Source organism: Capricornis sumatraensis, chromosome 4 (genome assembly GCF_032405125.1).
Source record: "Capricornis sumatraensis isolate serow.1 chromosome 4, serow.2, whole genome shotgun sequence".
NCBI classification, from domain to species: Eukaryota; Metazoa; Chordata; class Mammalia; order Artiodactyla; family Bovidae; genus Capricornis; species Capricornis sumatraensis.
This window is the reverse complement of record NC_091072.1, coordinates 83,835,593-83,860,284: the sequence shown is the minus strand read 5'-3', so window position 1 is coordinate 83,860,284 and position 24,692 is coordinate 83,835,593. Positions and strand designations below refer to the sequence as shown.

The 24,692-nt window shown below is 37.3% G+C and overlaps 1 protein-coding gene across 2 annotated transcripts in view; it reads left to right on the top strand.

Annotated features, from left to right (window-relative positions):
• Positions 1–24,692, top strand: part of PDZRN4 (PDZ domain containing ring finger 4) — a 423,248-nt gene that overhangs the window by 348,788 nt on the left and 49,768 nt on the right. For both annotated transcript variants that reach the window (XM_068971176.1, XM_068971177.1), the window contains one exon: positions 2,687–2,789. In XM_068971176.1, the coding sequence (XP_068827277.1) occupies positions 2,687–2,789 (103 nt within the window). The remainder of the gene's footprint in view (positions 1–2,686; positions 2,790–24,692) is intronic.

Here is a 24,692-nt window from a genome sequence, read left to right as displayed (position 1 = left end):
AAGAACTATTAAACAAATATTTCTTCTTAGTTTTTACCTGAGTTAAAGGCTGTTACAGCTATTTTACTCAAATAATCCTACCTGTGCAGTTTTGGAAGTCTGTTTGGCCCCACACATTTTGTTCTGTGAGTTTTTAAGCAAATATTCAAAAGTGATTGAGAGCTTGTTATTTAAGAGCAGAACTCTCTGTTGCCTGCATTTTCATTGCCTGCTGCAATCCATGTTCCATTTAGTAAAATGTAGACCTGGTCATGACACCTGCCTGCCCTTTAGTGTCTTCTATTAAGTCCATCTCAGTGATTCACATGTGTGCATTAAAGTCACCTGGGAACTTTGAAAAGCAGAATAAATGCAGTGCCCGGCTCAGTCCTACCTCAGGCCAAAATATAGGCGTTCAAACTTTTCAGAAATCTCCCTAAGCAATTTTAATGTGCACCATGTGCCCCACTTCTTGAAACCTTACATTTCTAGGTGGGCAGGGCCTCTGTCTGTCTGACCTATGATTCTAGTCATGCATCCCTTACTTATTAAAGAGCCCCTTGTGTCAGGCACTAGATCGCAGTACTGGGCAGAAAACTGGTAACAAAAACAAAGCCACTACCTCCTGGAGCTTATCTTCTAGAAGAGAAATGAAAAACACACAAACAAAAGAACAAATGATATTTATTTGTGCAGCCTGATGCAGAGTAGCCATCCAACAAATACTGTCTTGAATAAATGATAGTTAACATTTATTAGCTAACTTAACATGTTTTAGATAATATTCCTCACAAAAATCTTCTGAGTGAGCACATTACATTATTATCATGCCCATGTCACAGATGAGGAAAAAAATGTTAAGGAATTTGTCAAGGTCACACAAAAGGAAGTGATAGGGTCAGGCTTCTGAACCTAAGGCATTTGACCCCTTGGTAGGTGCTCTCATAGCTTCTCTATTTTCTCCTTATAATTATCACACTGTATTAAAATCCCCACTTTGCTGCTCTACCCAATTAGTAGGAAGCGAATTGGATTTTGTGCCCAACCAATTTCTAGCAATTGGCATAGCGCCTGGCATCTTGTAGATACTCAGTAAATGCTTACTCAAGTATCAGGAAGGTGTCCTTCAAGCAGGCCTCATTTTTTAATAATTCAAGGACCAGGAAAACACATTAGCTGCTCCAAACAGCAGGTTATGATGTTTAAGCAGGAGGAATGGGCTTCTCAAAACCAGTCCAGGTTTAAGCTCTTAGACCAGCAAGCAAGATGCTGCCTGCACTGCTTTTGCTATTTGGGCCCAAATTAGAGAACAGTAAGAAGAGGCTGGTAGAGTAGTTACACTGATCTTGTGAGGTACCAGGATGGATCTTTCCAGGCTTTTAGCTATTAATAGATAAGGGGACTAATTTATACTACTAAGTTCATATTTGTCATAATGTTCAAAATGGGCTTCGAGGCCTTTCCTGAAGCCAACTTGGTTAATTTCATATAGGCTTTTTTCACTGACTTAGAAATTCTCATAGAGACCCTCATGCCCTTTGCTGCTAAACTGTGCTTAGCTTTCACATTGGGCTTCCCAGGTGGTGCCAGTGGTAAAGAATATACCTGCCAATGCAGGAGACGGAAAAGTTGTGAGCTCTATCCCTGGGTTGGGAAGATCCCTTGGATGAGGAAGTGACACCTCATTCCAGTATTCTTGCCTAGAAAATTCCATGGGCAAAGGAGCCTGGTGGGTGACAGTCCAAATGGTTATAAAAAGTGGGACACAACCAAGCAACTGAGCACACACACACACACAGCTTCATATTGTATAATGTATACATCATGGCATATAGTAATTTGAGAGCACTTCTATGAATTATTTAAAACATTTTCCCAAAGTTAGTGGATACATAAAAGTCATACACAGTGTCCTGGAACCCCTTCATTTCCTTTACTTTATCAGTTCTCTCTGTCCCCGGATGTTTTCTAAAAGGATTATGAAACTCTACGGTTTATAGGAGTTTCCAGTGAGTTATTACCGTGAACATTCTTTAACATTTGTGTATGTGGGTTATGAGGGAGAATGGGGAAGAAAGTCTCAAGAAATGGAGGCAATGTGAGTACAATTTACAGACTGAAAAATACAATTCCCACTTCACTCCCCACACCTGTAGATTCTGTATCCAAGGATTCAACCAACTTCAGATTTGATTTTTTGATCTATGGTTAATTGAATAAAAATACAGAATCCATACATTCAGAAGACTGACTGTATGAGCTTTTAAAATCAAATTTCAGAAAAAGTTTGAGGCTGTAATTATGATATTGGTAGCCCTTTGTTACAAAATACCAACCTTTGGGTAGACTGCAGTCTCAGAAGCCACACACCATGCGTGTATCGAGTCCGCTGGATGGAGTGGAAGGCAGCCAGACTATCAGTGTGGCGCCATGGCCAGGGTAGAGTGCACATCTGCCCCTTCACAAAAGGAAGCTCTGACAATGAGCCACTGTCTTGGTATTCTCTCAGAAAATCAAATTGATGGATTTCATATAAGGGGAGAAAGAAAAGCAATTGTCCTTTCTGAGCTGTAGTTCATTTAAAGGCTAGATCACTATAGGTCTTATTGGTGAGCAGAGAAAACTAAAGTGAAATTCTAATGCCATTTTTTAATCTTGAGAACAACCCTTTTGATCCATCTCTATCATATTGCTACATTCCCCACAGCTGCCATTCTCTCCATCCAATGGAGCATGAATTTTATGAGGACAATGAGTATCTTTCCAGCTTGCCTGCTGATGCAGACAGAACAGAGGACTTTGAATATGAGGTAAGATAATTTTCACACCACTTCACACTTCTCCATGAAGTTATGGTTGAGGGGTTTTGCATAACAAAGAAAAAATTAATTTATTACTATGAGAAATATTTTATCTACTATATATCTAAGCTAAGAGCTTTAAAATATTTGTTTTAGCTATTTGGTATCTAGTATTTTAAGTGTATTGGAAAACATTTTGATAAGATAAACCTGAAAATAATTTGCTCACATTTTTGTTGCTTTGTGTAAATAGTATTATGGAAGCTGCATTTTTTTCTTCTTTTTGTAATATAAGAGAATTTCAAGTAGAGTTTGGAAAGGGAATTACATTTAAAACCAAGACTGTGTTTACTATTTTTATTCATTCTATAGTACTTTTATTTTAATTGATAAACTAAATTTTATAGTATTTATATTCCCTTTCACAAACTCAATATTCTTTTTATTTAAGACTCAAGTAGTTTAAAGAATATTTTCCCTGACTTTCTAGAAAGAGAGATGACCTCATGTCCTCTGCTGTTAAACCTTGTTTAACCTTCACATAGTACACGTTAGAGTGTGTGTACTGTGAAATGAAATAATTTCGAAAACCTGTCTATTAATTACTTAAAAGTTTTCACAAAAGTTAAAGGATTCATCCTAATATTTCCTCTGTTTCTGCAGTCTATAAATCTTTGAAAGGTTTCAGACTACTCTGACATTTGGAAATAAAGTAGATTGAGGACATAAAGAAGCTTTGGTAAACAGGCAAAGAAGTCATGATTATCTGCCCTTTTAATGCTTTAGATGATGTCATACAAGTTCAGCAAAATGTTCTCTTCCATTTTACAACCAGGAAATCCTGAAATCTCTTCCCTTAGGAGGATCTGAAATTAAATAAGGCCAATTCAGTGAAGCTCACCTAAAGCAAATAGACATTTATTTGAAATCTCCCTCCAAAAGTCATTGCTGGGGATTACAGAAATCATTATTTATTTTCAGCCAGAATTTGGAAGTGTGTGCAATGATACCCAACATCTGAGTAAATGGTTTTTTCATTTTTGTTCATGTTAATTACTTATCCCCTCCTCTCCATTAATTTGATTGAAAAGTTTTATAAATCCTCTTAAGTACTGATATATACTGAAATATCCATTAAGTTTTGCCTATTCATGCAAAATAAATTACAAAGTTGAGTCACTTATCCAAATAATTCAAGATTAAACGATGTCTTTCTTTCAGTTAATTAATTGCTTTGTGTTTGGGGAATGGAGTTATCTAGATCACTTCAACTTTGTATTTAGTTTGTGCCATAAAGCTTTATTAAAATACATCTGTGTGCTAGGGAAGGGTATGGGAGAGAGACTTGCTTAGGCTAAGCAGAGTCACAGTAAAAATTATTCTCAATAATTAGCATGTCATTGACTATTATAATACAGTCAGATTCTCTAGTGCTTACTCTAGCTGAACCACATCCTCTTTTCCAACCGATGTCAACCCCTAATAGCGGCCAGCATCAGTGTGATGACAGTGGTGAATGCTCAGACAGGTCTTCTGTAGCCTGTAATCTGAACTAATCACAGAATCCTAGTCATTACTTGGCTGTCAGCTGTGATTCTCTTGCCGAAGGCACCTTTCTGAGTTATTGAAATAAAGAATGTTCCTGTGAAATTTAAATAAGGAATAAGTTACTGTGACAGGCTTCAGTCACGAGGAAGGGTACATTTGAGAATATCCGCATGGCTAATGGGGGAATGGAAGCACTGGGGAAGACCCAAGGATAATGGACCAACTTTAGAAGAGAGTGATTCTACTCAGTACACCTCAGTCTGTTACACTAACGTGGCAGAGTTTCACATACCACCTCTCTTGATTGCATCAGATGGGACTGTGAGACCTAGTGAGCCCACTGCTATCACCAGAGCTGATTGTGCTCACCACATTAAGTGGGGGGAGATTTAGAAATGCTGCCTTTATATGCTACTGCACTTAGAGGCAGACTGGTCAAGTGTTTCTGTGACTAGCTCAGATGATCCCAGCTTCTCCAGGAACTCTTGTTATAACCCGGAAGTTGAGGGGATGATGCTTCAAGAAGGACCAGTTTTATACCACTCAGAGAGTATTATAGGAACCTGAGGTCTAATGCCCAAACAGAGCACTTAATCTCAGAAAGAGATACTCATTCCTCTTCAGCTTAAAAATGAAAACACATTGATAGGCAATTGGGAAAGTAGAGATATGACTCCTTTTCATCTGCTTTCATTCAGTTGTACCATAAATATTTAATGAGCAGTTAAAAAAGATGCCAGGTTTTTATCTAGGTTTTTATTTAGGATTGATAAAGACTTTACTCCAGTGGAGCTTAACCTTTAGGGGACACAGATGGGCAGAAAACAAGTGAAGATGCGTTATATCAGATGGTGATTAAGTCCTCGTGGAGAACAAGCAGTGTGGGTAACAGAGGAAGGAAATACATGGTGTTGGGATGAGGTGTTGCTCTCTTATACAGGTGGTCAGGGAGGGCTGCTCTCTTAAGAGACCCGAAGAGAACTAGCCAGGTGGATTCAGAGAGAGCAGCCTTCCAGATAGAGAAAAGGGCAAGCATGGATACAAAGGGCTGAAAGGAGGACCACTCCTGGATGTGCCCAGGTACAGCAGAGGCCAGTGTGCTCTGGGGCCCGGGCAAGGGGGACAGACAGGCAGCAGTAGGAGGCAAACTCGGAATGAGTAGGGGCATATCTTGAGGGACCTTTGGCTTTTAGGATGAGATGCAAAGTTGCTGAAGGAGAGCCTGGCTGGGTTCTGCAGTCCTCATATGATCCCTCTGCTGCTGGAATGAGCTTGAAGGTGGGCACGTAGTCTCCAGCCTAGCAGTGGGAGGAAAAAGAAGGCATGGGACCTGGCTGATGACAGAGGCGGGGGTAAGATATGGTCTGGAAGGGCAGCATTCACCGTGCCCTGAGGCTCTGCCTGTGTGTCCGTGCTTCCATATCTCGTCTTGTAGTTTTAATTGTCTGTGCTCTGGGGGGCTTTCTTCTTTTGACTTTCTAAAAGCAAAATATCATAGGCCAGAGTGAAACACAGCTTCTGGCATCCACTGAAACTAGCATAATAAATCTACTCTTAAAAGACAAAGTGTACAGAACTGCATTTCTGAACTTGCTGAAAGCAAACTATGCAACTATTAATATTTAGGCACCTTTTTAAAAGGCTTACTTACTATCAACTCAGTGAACCAAAGCTGATCTATCTTGTGAATACATATTTAGGGGCTTTTAGTGTGGGAATTTTTGACCCAATAGACCAAACCAGACCTGAATATCTTGTAAATACATATTTAGGGACTCTTTAACACGCAGATTACTGTATAGAAAGATGGTAACTGCTCCCCTCAGAGCCATGATAGACAGCAAGCTCTTCTCTGGAGATACTGTAGTCAGTGTGTCAATGCTGTGCTGACTCTGGCGTGGTAGGGACCCCTATGAAATTTTAATGACACCCATATCTCACCATGACCTATCACCACTTTGCTCAGGAAAATTATTTGACTGGGTTTTACATTTCCCCTCAATGCTTCAGAAAAGTCTCAGCAGACCAGTCTGTATTAAAAGACTCACAGCTTGAAGTTTGATCTTTTTTCAAAAACAATAGCACTGTTTTCTAATTAAAAATGATAAAGGATTTTAATTTTAACTTTGAGGGAAAAAATAAAAACATAAAAATTTACACAATGCAGCCCTCATAAGAGTTAGGGTGCTGACTTCCATTGAAATAACACTGAGGATTAAGCACTCTTTTTCTGTATTTTCAACTTTGTTCATTTTTTTCTTTCATAGAGCCAGCTAAAGGTTGAAATAAATCATAAATAGCCTTTAGCAAGTCACAGGCAGATCTCACATCCAGCCTCTACCAGAAATAATTTAAAGGGAAAGGCTTTGAGAAATATAGAGCTCTTTTGTCCAACTCTTAATAGAGATATGTTTGCTATTGCAGGAGGGCAGAGAAGATGTTGAATTTTCTGCAGCATTTGCAATCAACTCTCAAAATTCAATGTTGAGAGAGGAAAGTCAGAAAATTAATAAGTGCAACATTTTGATAGTATAAAATATCATGTTAGACACAAGCAAGTAATTTTAGCAACATTTCTAAGCCTGGTGATTTTCATCACTTAGAAATGCTACTTGAAATTGTTGTTATTCCTCGGCCTAAAATCAAGCTGAAGAAACATCCAACAGCCTAAATACTCATAGAGTTGCCCTTGTGTGTACATTGTCATCACTGTGAAAGGGCATTTAGAAATTTGCTTGGACAGGTGGTAAAGAGAGAAAGACAAGTACATGTCAGAGTGCTATATAATGTTAACTGAAAATCCAACTTGGGCTATAAACAAGAAAGAGCATTAAGCATATTAATTAGCTACCTCTTAGCAATTCTTATGCAAAGCATAAGTAAACCCTTGTGCTATGTTGAGAAGTGTCATTTTGCAAAATTTATTTCCCAGGTCTGGATCCCTGTGAATATGTGCAGAATATTTGCGAGAATTTAAGTATATAATCTCTCTCTTACATAGTTAAAGAAAAGATAATTTTGAATCAAAGACATGTTCATTCAAAAAAATAGTTAACAAGAGAATAAGCATTAGTGAGATTTTAATCATATCTTTTGGGGCCGATTCATGATTTGTGAGCCAGCTTTCAGAAAAATGTCCCTAGTGTGCATGTGTAAGAGCTATATGTCTCCTTTCTAGTCTGTGAGGACAGAACCTTATCTGCCTGTTCATCATTGCATCATATCACCTGTCTCAAATTCGGTAATTCGGTACTCAGTATTTGATGAAGGAATATATGAGGGTTCTTATTGCTGTCTCCATGAACCAACCTTTGAGCAGTGCAATCCCTTTTCACCTTTTGTTCAAGGGAATTGGAAAGGAGCTTGAGACCACCATGCAGTTATAACAGATATCCTCTCCCTTTTAATAGGTATTTGTTCTTTTTTCAAGTTTGTACTGTTTTACTGACCTCTCCCTGTTTACCTCACCCCCTAGCCCCTGGCAACCATTTTTCTACTTTCCATTTCTGTGTTTGACTTTATTTTGTTTTGTTTCGATTCCACATGAGTGATACCATGCATATTTATTTTTCTCTATCTAATTAATTTAACAGTATAATGCCCAAATCTATCTATGTCACAAATGAAAGAATTCCGTCTTGCTCATGGCTGAATGATAGGCCGTTGTTTGCATATACATATATATGTGTGTGCAGATGTATATACGTATACTGCACCTTCTTTATCTGTTCATCTATTGATAAATAGTTTGTTTTCACATCTTGGCTATTATAAATAAAGGTATTTGTTCTTTATGTTAGGGGTTCTAATCCTAGTGCCATTTTTGTTTCAGTTAAACCTAAGGAAAGGGCTAAAACAGGGAGAAACAAAAAGAACTATGTAATGAAATAGATTTTTGACTCCATGAAAAGGCATTTTTTTCTAGTCATCATCTTATAAACTCATAGAATCTCATATTTGACATGTTCTCTTATCCACGCCTATATCCAGTTTGTAAGTTCGTCATCAAGGGACAGTTAAGCAAGCTTGTAAAACTCCACAGTGGACAGAGAACTGAGAGCCTCCCCAAGTAAACGACTCTGACTCTTACAGTCAGTCAGTTTAGTCGCTCAGTCGTGTCTGACTCCTTGTGACCCCAAGAACCACAGCACGCCAGGCCTCCCTGTCCATCACCAACTCCCGGAGTCCACCCAAACGCATGTCCATTGAGTCAGTGATGCCATCCAACCACTCATCCTCTGTCATTCCCTTCTCCTCCTGCTGTCAATCTTTCTGAGCATCAGGATCTTTTCCAGTGAGCCAACTCTTCGCATAAGGTGGCCAAATTATTGGAGTTTCAGCTTCCAATGAACACCCAGGACTTATCTCCTTTAGGATGAACTGGTTGGATCTCCTTGCCGTTCAAGGGACTCTCAAGAGTCTTCTCCAGTACCACAGTTCAAAAACAACACTTCTTCAGCACTCAGCTTTCTTTATAGTCCAAGTCTCATATCCATACACGACCACTGGGAAAACTATAGCCTTGACTAGACAGATCTTTTTTGACAAAGTAATGTCTCTGCTTTTGAATATGCTATCTAGGTTGGTCATAACTTTCCTTCCAAGGAATGCTGCTACTGCTGCTAAGTCGCTTCAGCCGTGTCCGACTCTGTGCGACCCCATAGATGGCAGCCCAACAGGCTCCCCCGTCCCTGGGATTCAACAGGCAAGAACACTAGAGTGGGTTGCCATTTCCTTCTCCAATGCATGAAAGTGAAAAGTGAAAGTGAAGTCGCTCAGTCGTGTCCGACTCTTAGCGACCCTATGGACTGTGGCCTACCAGGCTCCTCCATCCATGGGATTTTCCAGGCAAGAGTACTGCAGTGGGGTGCCATTGCCTTCTCCATTCCAAAGAGTAAGCGTCTTTTAATTTCATGGCTGCAGTCACCATCTGCAGTGATTTTGGAGCCCAAAAAAGTAAAGTCAGCCACTGTTTCCACTGTTTCTCCATCTATTTGCCATGAAATGATGGGACCAGATGCCATGATCTTCATTTTCTGAATGTGGAGCTTTAAGCCAACTTTTTCACTCTCCTCTTTCACTTTCATCAAGAGGCTTTTGAGTTCCTCTTCACTTTCTGCCATAAGGGTGGTGTCATCTGCATATCTGAGGTGATTGATATTTCTCCCGGCAATCTTGATTCCAGCTTGTTCTTCATCCAACCCAGCGTTTCTCATGATGTACTCTGCATATAAGTTAAATAAGCAGGGTGACAATACACAGCCTTGACAGCTCCTTTTCCTACTTGGAACCAATCTGTTGTTCCATGTCCAGTTCTAACTGTTGCTTCTTGACCTGCATACAGGTATAGTCTCTGAGAAATGTTTTATGAAGTTTGAAAAAGTAATAGCAGGAGTGTGTTTGGGTATAAAACATAACTCATAAAGAGACTATATATTATCCATATGTTGTGGTAGACATCAGGGAAAAGAGAAAATAGTGTGCAGTGTGAAAGGATAGACTCTTCAGAATTTTTAAATTCAGTGGGTGCTTTACAGTTCACCAATCTATTTCCTTCCACTTGTTAGTTCCATTTTAGAATTATTAATAAAATATCTCAAATAACTTCATACCACTTACCTCTTGAGCAATAAAATCATCCATTAAAAAATCATGTTAATAAGTTCATTCTTTGGGGAACTATGTTGAATTGAAAACTAATCTAGATGAAGTGTGAATATATTTTTATTAATTTGAACATTTAAAATAAAATGTTGTTCGGCCAGGCAGGCATTGGTTCAGTAAAGGATCGAGTAATGACACTCCCATTTTCACTTCAGTTCACCATATCAGTTATATCACATTAAAATCCTAATCATGGCGGCCAAACCATCCAGTTGTCGTATATTGGGGATTATATGTCCTATACCATGACTGCTTCCTCCTTTGTCTAAGACATTCCTTTATCCCAGGCTACTTCTTGGTCTCCTGGGGTCAGTCCATAGTCTGTGGTCCATCCTATTCCCCACTGCCAGACCAGCCTTTCTTAAACGCACTTCTTATTGGATCACTCCCCTGTGTGTCATCTTGTAGGGCCCTGTTCCTTGAATTAACTCTAAGATACCCTCTGTGGCACTGAAGATCCTTTGTACTCTGTCACTGCTCTATTTTTCCAGACTCTAGTAGTGAGCTTTTCTTTATCTGTGTCTTTACTGTGGGCTTTTTCACTCCTGAAACACCTTTCTCACTATCACTGAACTCCCCTATGATATTTCATATATATTTTTGTCATGATTCCCTGGGCTTTAGTGACTTTTGTACTTATATTTTTCTTCTAAATGGTTTTTATTTTTAACAGAAGTGACCACTCCTAATTATCTTTATATCACCTGGAAAGTCTAGCACATGCCCTGGTTCATGGAGGCCACCCAGCAGCATTTGATGAGTGAACAAAGTATTGACCACTGCTGCTGGTGTTATTCTATGAGCCCTAAATACAAATTCAAAGCGTTAAATGAAGGACAGATCCAACCAGTCAATCCTAAAGGATTGATTTGATCTGCAAAGAGATCAAACCAGTCAATCCTAAAGGAAATCGACCCTGAATATTCACTAGAAGGGCTGATGCTACAGCTGAATCTCCAATAATTTTGCCACTTGATGCAAAGGGTCGATTCATTGGAAAAGACCCTGATGCTGGGAAAGATTGAGCGTAGGAGGAGAAGAGGGTGACAAAGGATGAGATGGTTGGATAGTATGACTCCTTGGACATGAGTTTGAGCCAATTCATGCAGCCCATGGAATTGGACATGACTTAGCAACTAAACAGGCTTCTCTTGTGGCTCAACTGGTAAAGAATCCACCTGCAATGTGGGAGACTTGGGCTCAATCCCTGGGTTGGGAAGATCACCTGGAGAAGGGAAAGGCTACCCACTCCATTATTCTAGCCTGGAGAACTCCGTGGATGATATAGTCCATGGGGTCGCAAAGAGTCAGACATGACTAAGCAACTTTCACTTAGCGACTAAACATCAATAAAATGAAGGCAAAGAAGAGAATTTTGTAATAAAGTGTTAAAGTCTTTTTTTTCTCATAATAACTCAACTAACAATCCAGTTGTTAGAATAAACAGTTAACAGACAGTTGTGCCAGGTTGTAAAAGAAGGAAATCTGGATTTTTCTGGTTGCCTTTCTAACAAAGAAGATGTGCATGTTTTACCCCAAACTTACAAGTTGGAGGACCCTAGCAAATAGACATGCTAATTTACATAGGTAAAGAATGGACTAGGGTTCAGTTTTTATTAGGATAATCAGATGTCCTGGTTTGCCCTAAACTGTCTGCATGTATGACTACTGTTCAATTTAATTATGAATGGCATCCTCTTCCACTTTCAGAAATGTCCTGTTGCACAATACATTGTATGGTTTTCCTAGTTTTATACTTGTTGAACCCTAGCGGAGGCTGAGACTTTGTAATCCCATTCTATATTGTCCTAATATTCCAAACAGAGGTGACTCAGAATTTCCCAATTTGAATACTGATGCTTATTAAACTGAACGATTTGCCTAACTCATGAGTCTATTTTTTTTAAAAAAGTCTTCCTTAATGAATGACTAGAAAGAAAATGACACAAAGTTGGAAATAGTCATCAAAGTTACTGTAATTCTTTTAAAAATTACTGAAAGAAATGAAATTAGTTGGGCTGTTAATTTGGTCATGTAATTTCATAAAACAAATATGAGGAAAATTTGTCTTTTGCCTCACTGATTATGGAAACACTAAACCTAATTTCCTAAGAAAACAATGAAAAACAAATTGAACCTTCCAAATTGGTTATTAAACAGTGTAACCAAGGGAACATTTCTTTGAATAGGAACCTAGATATAAAATGAAGATTCCTTATACTGCATGTATGAATTTTATCAAAATGCTGATATTCAGTTTTTATTTGAAGATGCTCAATGATACACATTCAGATGATTTTCTTGCATTAGTGAAAGGTGTTTGTGAAAGGCTGTGTTTAAGGTGAATATTTGCATATCAAATAATATTTTCAGATGACTTCTGCTTTCAAAGAAGTTTACATAGGGACAAAGAAAGGATTTTAATGCTCCTTTTAGAAGCAATGTAATCAAGTGGAAGGAATTCAAACTAGGAGTCTGGTCCCAATTCTAGCTCTGTCTCTAGAAGGGACTTATTACCTTTTCAATAATAGCATCCTCACATGTGAGATCTGTGGGCCCACCAGTGTTGGTTAGGGAATGAATTTGTCAGCATCTACTTTTTCCTTGAAATACACTTAAGCAAAGTGAGACAAATGCATAGTCAAATCCTTAAAAATTTATAAATATTTTAATATTTCAAACATATCAACCCACACTTTATGAGTTTTTATAAAGAGAACACATACACGTAAGGGTACACATTTTCTGTGAGTAGTTGTTCTGGTCTTTATAGACTACAAATGGTCTATAGTACCGTTTGTAGCAAGCAGTACACCTCTCCATATTGTCTTCTTTAGGGTTTAGAACATTAACTCATGTACATTTGCCAATTCAAAGTGGCAGATGCAGCACTAGAAATAAATGGCTTTTTAAAAATTCAGTGTTATTCTATAGAAAATTTTTAATTAGAAAATAATTATAGTTTGGATTTTCTAACACCAATTTATCATCTCTGAAAAAAATGTTGGAATCGTTAAGAGAATGTGTTTTGTATTGGCATGATTGTTCTGCCTTTCCTCCCTAAGATGTAAGCTATCAGTGAAGCTCTGGTTCAGTTACATGGTGCATCCATCATTATTCACTATGTATTAAACAATCTAACTTATTCAATAGTGTGGGTAACAGGGAACCTTGCATGTATAATACAGGTGAACCAAGAATGATGGTAAATCTGATCTATGTGTTTATAGTCCAAAATATTTAAATATCATTATTGAAATATATTTCTTATATATTTAAATCAAATATATGTAAATAGAATTAAAATATAATTGATATATAACATTGTGTAAATTAAAGATAAAGAACACGATGATTAATTCATGCATATATTGCAAAATGATTGCCACAATAAGATTAGTTAATGCACCCATCCCCTCACATGATTACCATTTTTGTATGTGTGGTAAGAGCATTTAAGATCTACTCCCTTAGCAACTCTTATGCTATAATACAATACTGTTAATAATAGTCAGCATGTTGTAAGTTAGATCTCTAAAAGTTATTCATTTTATAGCTGGAAGTATGTACCCTTTGACCAACATCTTCTCATATCACACAATCCCCAGCCCCTGGCTACCTCCATTCTACTCTCTGGTTTTGAGTTTGGCTTTTTTAGACTCCAAATATAAATGAGAACACAGTTTAAGTCTTATCTGTCTGACTTATTTCACTTAGTAGGATATCCTCAAGGTCCATCAATGTAGTTGCTAATGGCAGGGTTTCCTTCTAATTGCTGAATAATATTTCATGTGTATCATATGTATGTATGATATATATCACATTTTATTTATTCATTTATGGATTTATGGACACTGAGATAGTTTCCATGTCTTAGCTATTGTGAATAAAGAAAGGTACAGTGAACATGGGGTGCTGATACTGCTTTGACATCTTATTTTTGTTTCTTTGGGGTATATTCCCAGAGACAGGATTGCTAGATCATTGGTTGTTCTTTTTAAAATTTTTATGAGGGAACTCCATATTGTTTTTCATAGTGGTAGCCAACTTACATTCCCATTGACAGTGCACTAGGGTTCCCTTTTCTCCGTATTCTCACTAACACATTTATTATTTGTCTTTTTGATGACAGTCATTCTAACAGGTATGAAGTGATATTTCATTGTGGTTTTGATTTTTATTTACCTGATGACTAGTGAAGTTGAGCATCTTTTCATGTACCTCTTGGCCATTTGTATCTCTTCTTCAGGAAAATGTCTATTCAAGTCCTCTACCCTTATTATTTTTTTGTCCACACCACACGGCATGTGGTATCTTCCCCCACCAGGAATCAAACCCAAGTTCCTTGCACTGGAAGCACAGAGTCTTAACCACTGGACATTCGGGGAAGACCTACCCCCATTTTTAATAAGGGTTTTGCTGTTGTTTTATTGTTGTTGTCTTTGCTGTTGAATTGTATGAGTTTTTTAATGTATTTTGGATACTAATCCTTTACATGATACGTGATTTGCAGACATCTTCTCCATTTTTGTACATTGCCTCTTTATTCTGTTGATTGTTTCTTTTACTGTGCTGAAGCTTTTTAGTTTGGTGTAGTCTCACTTACTATTTCTGTAGCTTGTACTTTTGGTGTCATATCTAAAATATAGTTGCCAAGACCAACGTCAGGGAGATTTGTCTTCATTTTCTACTAGGTATTTTATGGTTTCAGGTGTTATATTCAAGTTTATTTCAAGTTTATTTTTATAAGTGGTAGAAGATAGGGTTCCAGTTTCATAAAAGATGGGGTTATTTTGCATGTGACTACCTAGTTTTCCCAGTACCACTTATTGAAGAGGCTATCTTTTTCCTATTGATTATTCTTGGCTTCCGTGTCAAATAATGGCTGACCATATATGCTTGGGTTTATTTCCAGGCTCTTCACTCTGTTCCACTGGTCAATGTGTCTGTTTTCATGGCAGTACCATACTATTCTGATCGCTATAACTTTGTAATATCATTTGAAATCAGGAAATGTGATGCTTCCAGCTTTGTTCTTTATTCTCAAGATTGATTTGGCTATTTGGAATCTTTTCTAGATCCATATAGGTTTAAAATTTTTTCTACTTCTGTGAAAAATATCATTGGAATTTTGACAGGGATTGCATTCAATTTATATATGGCTTTGGATAATATGGATGCAACAATATTAACTTTTGTGATCTGGGATCAAGGGATATTTTTCCACTTATTTGTGTCTTTTTCAGTCAGTTTTTTTCATGAAAGTCTTATAGTTTTCAATGTAAAGATTTTTCATCTTCTTGGTCAAATTTACTCCTAAGAATTTTGTTGGTTTTGATGTTATTGTGAATAGGATTGCTTTCTTTCTTTTTCAGTTACTTCATTGTTAATGTGTAGAAATGGAACTGATTACTCTGTGTTGATTTTGTATCTGGCAATTTTACTGAATTCACTGATTAATTCTAATGGTTCTAGTTGGGATCTTTAGGATTTTCTATTTTCTACAAACAGAGACAACTTTACTTTTTTTCTCCCTGAGTGAGATGCTTTTTATTTCTTCTTTCTTGCCTAATTACACTTGCTAGGATCACCAGGGCTATATTAAGTAGGAATGATGAAAGAATGCACCTTTATCTTGCTCCTGATTTTAGAAAAATAACTTTCAACCCTTCGCCACTGAATATTTTAGCTATAGGATGGTCATATTTGGCCTGTATTATGTTGAGGTACAGGCTTCCAGGTATCTCCAATGCAGGAGACACAAGAGATGTGGGTTCGATCCCTAGGTCAGGAAGATCCCCATGGAGGGGAGCATGGCAACCTTCACGAAAATATTTTTGCCAGGAGAATCCCAAGGACAGAGGAGCCTGGTGGGCTACAGTCCATAGTATTGCAAAGAGTTGGACATGACTGAAGTGACTTAACACACACGCATTCATATGTTGAGGTACATTCCTTCTACACTCAATTGGTTGAGAGTTTTTAATCGTGAAAGGAAGTTAAATTTTGTTTAATGCTTTTTCTACATATATTGAGATGATCATATGGTTTTCATCTTTCATTCTATTAATATGATATATCACAGATTTGAATATGTTGAACCATTCTTGTATCCCAAAGATAAATCCCACTTGGTCATGATACATGTTTCTTTTAATGTGCTATTGAATTTTGTTTACTGGTATTTTGTTGAAAATTTTTGTGCCTACCTTCATCAGGTATATTTGCTTATAGTTCTCATGTTTTTTAATGATTTTTTCTGGTTTTGGTATCAGAGTAATTCTGACCTTGTAAAATGAGTGTTTTCTCCTCTTCAACTTTTTGGAAGAATTTGAGAAATACTGACATTAATTTTTCTTTGAATGTTTGCTAAAATTCACTAGAAGAACTGTCTGGTCCTGGGCTTTTCTTTGTTGGGAAGTTTTTGATTACTTATCCATCTCCTACTTATCTTTGGTTTGTTAGACTTTATCTTCATGATTAAGTCTTGATAGACAGTTGGTTTCTAGGAACTTATCCATGTTTTCAAGGCTATGCAGTTTGTGGAGTGTAATTGTTCACAGCAGTTTCTTATGGTGCTTGGTATTTTTTGTGATCTCAATTATAATGTGTCCTCTTTCTTTTCTGACTTTATTGATTTGAGTTTTCCTTCCTTTTATTCTTAGGTCTAGCTAAAGTTTTCTCCATTTTTTATCTTCTAAAAAGAACTATCTCCTACTCTCACTGATCATTTCTTGTTTTCCTTGGCTGTATTTTATCTGTTCCAGCTCTAGTCTTCCTTCTGCTAACTTCAGGCTTAGCTTTTTCTTCTTTTGCTGGTTTCTTGAAGTGTAAAATTAAGTGTTTTTTAGTTTTCTCTTTTTTTTCATTAATGTCGATATTTATCACTCTAACTTTCCTCTTAGGACTGCTTTTGCTGCATTGTTTAAGGTTGGGCATGTTATGCTACCATTTTGGTTTCAAGAAATTTTTGATTTTTCTCTTTTTTTATTATTATTATTGGTTGTTCAGCTGTGTGTTCTTTAGTTTCCACGTATCTGTAAATTTTCCAGCTTCCCTCCTATTATTGATTTCTAATTTTACACCATGGGATCAGAAATTATACTTGATATGATGTCAGTTTTCTGAATTTTCCAAGCTTGGTTTGTGATTTGACATATGATCTACTTTGGACAATGTTCTGTGTGTGCTTTAGAAGAAATGTATTCTGATGCTAGATTGAATGTTCTTTATTCATCAGGTTCATTTGGTCTAACACATACAGTTTCCCCTTGAACAATGAGGGAGATTGGAGGGGTGGGGAACTGTCCCTTGCAATCAAATATATTAAAAAGTATGTAAGTTTACAGTCAGCCCTCTATGTCCATGGTTCCACAACCATAGATACAACCAACCATGGATTGTGGAGTATTGTAATATGCATTCATTTTCTAAAAATCCACATATAAAGTCACCTGTGTAGTTCAAAACTCTGTTGTTCAAGGGTCAATTGTATTTCAAGTCCAATATTTCTGTATTGATTTTCAATATATCCTTATTGATTTTCAGTGCTTCGTTATTGATTTCTTATTGATGATCTATCCATTATTGAAAGTGGGGTGTTGAATCTCTCTATTATTGTTGTATTGTTCTCTATTTTTCCCTTCAGGTCTTCTAGTGTTTGCTTAGTATATATAGGCACTCTGATTCTACATGTGTATACTTTTACAATTGTTATATCCTCTTGACAAATTGACTCCTTTATCATTGTATAATGACCTGCTTTTATATTGTTATGACTTTTGACTTACAGTCTATTTTTTTCTGATATAAATATAGCTATCGTTGCTCTCATTTGGTTTCTACTTGCACGAAGTATCTTTTCTGTCCACTCACTTTTAGCATACATGTGTTGTAAGGTCAAAGTGAGTCTCAAAGTGGGCAGCATATAGTTGGGTCTTGTTTGTCTTTTTTTTTTTTTAATCTGTCCTGTCACTCTGTGCTTTTTGATTGGAGAATTTAATCCATTCACATTTAGAGTAATGATTAATAGATAAAGACTTACTAATGCCATTTTATTATTTGTGTTCTTCCTGTTTACTGTCTTCCTTTGTGAATTGATTATTCACTAACTTATGTTGAATGTAAGAATATTTACAAACCCTTAATTGGGTCCAATGGAGAAGGCAGTGGCACCCCACTCCAGTATTCTTGCTTGGAAAATCCCATGGATGGAGGAGCCTGGTAGGCTGCAGTCCATGGGGTCGCTGGGAGTTGGACACGACTGAGTGACTTCACTTTCACTTTTCACTTTCATGCATTGGAGGAAAAAAATGGCAACCCACTCCGGTGTTCTTGCCTGGAGAATCCCTGGGACGGGGGAGCCTGGTGGGCTGCTGTCTATGGGGTCGCACAGAGTCGGACACGACTGAAGTGACTTAGCAGCAGCAATAGGGTCCCAACTGCCTGAGGTCACTTGAGGACACAGCTGTGCATCAAGAGCTCAAGTACCTGAGTTGGAGAAGCACCGGTAGTTGGTTTGCATTCACTATGTGCCTAGGCCACATACACAGGAGTTGGAAAAGTTTCTGTGGCTATTTTTGTAGCATATCTGTGAGCTCTCCTGGGCATGTCTGGGGTGGGTTTTGGAGATCAGCTTGCATCCTTTTCAGCTAGGCCACCCTTCTGTTGCTCATGCCTAACTTCTTACCTAACATTAGTAATCAAGTCATAATAAGAGATAGAGGCAAAGCTTTAAAATAGAAGTAGACACATTTGGATAAAGAATAAATAGTGTTTGGACAGAAGAGAATTAAAATTAAGAGAACTTTGACATGATGGAATTGGAACTATATGAAGGCTGCTGAAGCATAACTGACTGACTTAACAGAGAAAACTAAAGGCCTTGAAGGTTAAAAATTCAACTAGCACAGCTAGTTATTAGCAGATGCTGGACAAAAATTACCTCTTTTTCTTTCTTATATATATATATATATATTTTTTTTTTTTAGTTTTTTTTTCAGTTGATTAATTTATTTATTTGGAGGATAATTACAATATTGTGATGGTTTTTGCCATAAATCAACATGAATCAGCCACAAATATACATGTGTCCCCACCATCTCCCACCCCTCTCCCATTCCCTCCCCACCCTATCCTTCTGGGTTGTCTCAGAGCCCCAGCTTTGGGTGCTCTGCTTCATGTGTCAAACTTGCACCAGGCATTCATTTTACATATGATAATGTACATGTTTGAATGCTATTCTCTCAAATCATCCCACCCTCGCCTTTTCCCACTGAGTCCAAAAGTCTGTTTTTTATATCTGTGTTCCCTTTCCTGCCCTGCATGTAGGGTTGTCATTACTGTCTTTCTAAATTCCATATATATGCATAAATATATAGTATTTGTCTTTCACTTTCTGACTTACTTCAATCTGTATAATCGGTCCAGGTTCATCCACCTTATTAGACCTGACTCAATTGTGTTAATTTTTATAGCTGAGAAATATTCCATTGCGTGTATGTACCACAACTTCATTATCCATGCATCTGCTGATGGACATCTAGGTTGCTTCCATGCGCTAGCTATTGTAAATCATGCTGCAATGGACATTGGGGTACATGTCTCTTTTAATTCTGGTTTCCTTTGGATGTATGCCAAGCAGCGGGATTTCTGGGTCATATGGCCATTCTATTCCCATTTTTTTAGGGAATCTCCACACTGTTCTCCATAGTGGCTGTACCAGTTTGTGTTCCCTCCAACAGTATATTCCACACTCTCTCCAGCATTTATTGTTTGTAGACTTTTTGACGATGGCCATTCTGACCAGTATGAGATGATGCTCATTGTGGTTTTGATTTGCGTTTCTCTAATAATGAGTGATGTTTAGCATCTTTTTGTGTGTTTATTAACTATCTAAATGTCTTCTTTGGACAAATGTCTGTTTAGGTCTTTTGCCCACTTTTTGATTGGGTTGTTCGTTTTCCTGGTATTAAGCTTCATGAGCTGCTTGTATATTTTGGAGATTATTTCTCTGTCAATTGTTTCATTTGCTATTTTTTTCTCCCATTCTGAGGGCTGTCTTTTCACCTTGCTTATAGTTACCTTTATTGCACAAAAGCTTTTAAGTTTAATTAGGTCCAGTTTGTTTATTTTTCTTTTTATTTCCATTACTCTGGCAGGTGGGTCATAGAGGATCTTGCTGTGATTTATGTTGGAGAGTGTTCTGCCTATAGTTTTCTCTAAGAGTTTTATAGTTTTTGGTATTATATTTATGTCTTTAGTCCATTTTGAATCTATTTTTGTGTATGGTGTTAGAAAGAGTTCTTGATTCATTCTTTTACATGTAGTTGACCAGTTTTCCCAGCACTATTGTTGAAGAGATGTCTTTTCTCCATTGAATATTTTGTCAAAGATAAGGTGTCCTTTGTCAAAGATAAGGTATCCATAGGGGTATAGAGTTATCTCTGGACTTTCTATTTTGTTCCATTGATCTATATTTCTGTCCTTGTGCCAGTACCATATTGTCTTGATGACTATAGCTTTTGTAGTATAGTCTGAAGTCAGGAAGGGTTGATTTTTCTGGTTCCATTCTTCTTTCTCAAGATTGCCTTGACTATTCGGGGTCTTTTTTGTTTCCATACAAATTGTGAAAGTATTTGTTCTAGATCTGTGAAAAATATCATTGGTAGTTTGATAGGAATTGCACTGAATCTATAGATTGCTTTGGGTAGTATACTCATTTTCACTATATTGATTCTTACAGTCCAAGAACATTGTCTATTTCTTCATCTATTTGTGTCATCTTTGATTTCTTTTATCAGTGTTTTATAATTTTCTAAAATATACAGGTCTTTTGTTTCTTTAGGTAAATTTGTTCCTAAGTATTATATTCTTTTCATTGCAATGGTAAATGGGATTATTTCCTTAATTTCTCTTTCTGATTTTTCATTGTTAGTTTATAGGAATGCAAGGGATTTCTTTCTATTAATTTTATATCCTGCAACTTTACTATACTCATTGATTAGCTCTAGTAATTTTCTGATGGCCTGTTTAAGATTTTCTGTGTAGAGGCTCATGTCATCTGCAAACAGTGAGAGCTTTACTTCTTCTTTTCCAGTCTGGATTCCTTTGAAAAAAATATTATAATAAAAGCAATAGATATTTATTGTTTTGTTTCATTATTCATATTCCCTTTGGCATGTAATTGAGTATGTATTCTTTTCTGGAGTGTATAATTTTCAAGACTATATAACATTTCACTTTCCTTTTATAAACAAACAAAAACTAACTCATCCTAAAAGGTGATCACCTGTATTTATCTTCTGAGAGAGCTCTAAAACTCCTAAATAACCATTGGAAGGATAGTATGTTTTGAGGGGATGTTTATAAATGACTAGTGAAAGAGAAGGTGTTAGTCACTCAGTTGTGTCCAATTCTTTGTGACTGCAGGGACAGTCCCTCTGTCCATGGAATTCTCCGGGCAAGAATACTGGAGTGGTTTGCCATTCCCTTCTCCAGGGAATCTTCCCAACCCAGGGATCAAACCCAAGTTTTTTGCATTGCATGCAGGTTCTTTACTGTCTGAGCCACCAGGAAAGGAATAAGTAACTAGAGGAGCCACAGACAGCTGTTACACATTTTTGCAGCCATGGAGTTCATAATCCTTAAAAAATGTTTTCTTCCATTCATTTATACATGAATATCTACTAAAATAGGGCTTCCCAGGTGGCACCAGTGGTAAAGAACACACCCCCCAATGCAGGAAACATGAAATGTGACTTCAATCCTTGGGTCAGGAAGATACCCTGGAGGAGGGCATGGAGACCCACTCCAGTATTCTTGCCTGGAGAATCCCATGGACAGAGGAGCCTGGAAGGCTATAGTCAATAGGGTCTCAAAGAGTTGGACATAACTGAAGCAACTGAGCATGCCTCCATGCCCCTACCAAATAAAGACAATAGTGGATCCCTTTAAGCAAAAGTTTTAAATTCTAAAGTTCAAAAGTTTTGAATTCTTTAAAAGTTTTATAGCTCTTCATTAAGTTCTTTAACAAAAAGAACACAAGAGAATTTAGCTGGGAAATAAGAAAGCTGTGATTCTCTCAATGAAAACACTACTATTTGTAGTTTTAGAAATGATTTAATTACTTCCTTCTGATATGCACAGGAAGTAATAAAAACTTCTCCACCAAAATGAAAGTGCAAGGGGCTCAAAACTTTTGTTTTTCTCCTTCAGATATCCCAGATGACCATCAGAGTTCCTATTATTGACTTTCTTCTATGTTAATTTCATTCATTCATTTCAGTTGTTCGGTCATGTCTGGCTCTTTGTGAACTCATGGACTGCAGCGAGCTAGGCTTCTCTGTCAATCACCAACTCTTGGAGTTTACTCAAACTTGTGTCCATGCCAATGGTGATGCCATCTAAATATCTCATCCTGTGCCATCCCCTTCTCTTCCCACCTTCAATCTTTCCCTGCATCAGAGTCTTTTCAAATGAGTCAGTTGTTCGCATCAGGTGGCCAAAGAATTGGAGTTTCAGCTTCACCATCAGTCCTTCCAATGAATATTCAGGACTAATTTCCTTTAGGATGGACTGGTTGGATCTCCTTGCCATCCAAAGGACTCTCAAGAGTCTTCTCCAACATCAAAATTCAAGAGCATCATTTCTTCGGCGCTCAGCTTTCTTTATTGTCCAATTCTTACATCCACACGTGACTCCTGGAAAACCCATAGCTTTGACTAGACGGACCTTTGTTGGCAAAGTAATGTCTCTGCTGTTTAATGTGCTATCTAGTTTGGTCATAACTTTTCTTCCAAGGTGCAATCATCGTTTAATGTCATGGCTACAGTCACTATCTGCCATGATTTTGAGGCCCAAGAAAATAAAGTCTCTCACTGTTTCCATTGTTTCCCCATCTTTTTGCTATGAAGTGACGGGACCAGATGCCATGATCTTAGTTTTCTGAATGTTGAGTTTTAAGCCAACTTTTTCGCTCTCTTCTTTCACTTTCATCAAGAGGCTCTTTAGTTCTTCTTCACTTTCTGCCATAAGGGTGGTGTCATCTGCATATCTGAGGTTATTGATATTTCTCCTGGCAATCTTGATTCCAGCTTGTGCTTCATCTAGCCTAGGATTTTGCATGATGTAATCTGCATATAAGTTAAATAAGCAAGATGACAATATACAGCCTTGATGTACTCCTTTCCCGATTTGGAACCAGTCTGTTAGTCCATGTCCAGTTCTAACGGTTGTTTCTTGACCTGAATACAGACTTCTCAAGAGGCAGATCAGGTGGTCTGGTATTCCAATCTCTTGAAGAATTTTCTACAGTTTATTGTGATCCACACATCAAAGGCTTTGGCATAGTCAATACAGAAGAAGTAGATGTTTTTCTGGAACTCTCTTTCTGTTTTGATGATCCAGAGGATGTTGGCAATTTGATCTCTAGTTCCTCTGCCTTATCTAAAACCAGCTTGAACATCTGGAAGTTTGAAGTTCACATATTGCTGAAGCTTGGCTTGAAATATTTTGAGCATTACTTTGCTAGCGTGTGAGATGAGGGCAATTGTGCAACTGAACATTCTCTGGCATTGCCTTTCTTTGTGATTGAAATGAAAACTGACCTTTCCAGTCCTGTGGCCACTGCTGAGTTTTCCAAATTTGCTGGCATATTGCATGCAGCATTTTCATTGCATCATCTTTTAGGATTTGAAATAGGTCAACTGAAATTCCATCCCTCCACTAGTTTTGCTCTTAGTGATGCTTCCTAAGGCCCACTTGACTTCACATTCCAGGATGTCTGGCTCTAGGTGAATGATCACACCATCATGGTTATCTGAGTCATGAAGATCTTTTTTGTATAGCTCTTCTGTGTATTCTTTCCACTTCTTCTTAATATCTTCTGCTTCTGTTAGGTCCATACCATTTCTCTCCTTTATTGTGCCCATCTTTGCCTGAAATTTTCCTTTGGTATCTCTAATTTTCTTGAAGCGATCTCTAGTCTTTCCCATTCAATTGTTTTCCTCTATTTCTTTGCATTGATCACAAGGAAGCCTGTCTTATCTCTCTCTCCTTGCTGGTCTTTAGAATTCTGCATTCAAATGGATATATCTTCCCTTTGCCTTTTGCTTCCTTCTTTTCTCAGCTATTTGTAAGTCCTTCTCAGACAACCATTTTGCCTTTTTGCATTTCTTTTTCTTGGGGATGGTCTTGATCACTGCCTCTTATACAATGTCATGAATGTCTGTTCATAGTTCTTCATGCACTCTGTCTATCAGATCTAATCCCTTGAATCTATTTATCACTTCCACTGTATGATCATAAGGGATTTGATAAGTCATAGCTGAATGGTCTAGGGGTTTTCCCTACTTTCTTCAATTTAAGTCTGAATTTTGCAATAAGGAGTTCATGATTTGAGCCACAGTCAGCTCCTGGTCTTATATTAATTTACAGATCCAAAAATTCCCAGTGATGTACTTTGGGATTTATCCAGTTTAAACATTTTTAGTAATGCAATCTCATTACTCCCAGTATATATTAATTTACACATCCAAATATTAAATATAATATAATTAAAATAAATATTATTTTCCATAATTTAATTAAGTAATGTTAAATATTAAAAATTAAATATTTTTAGTAATGCAATCTCATTACTCCTGGTCTATACTAATTTATAGGTCCAAAAATTTCCAGTGATGTACTTAGGGCTTTATC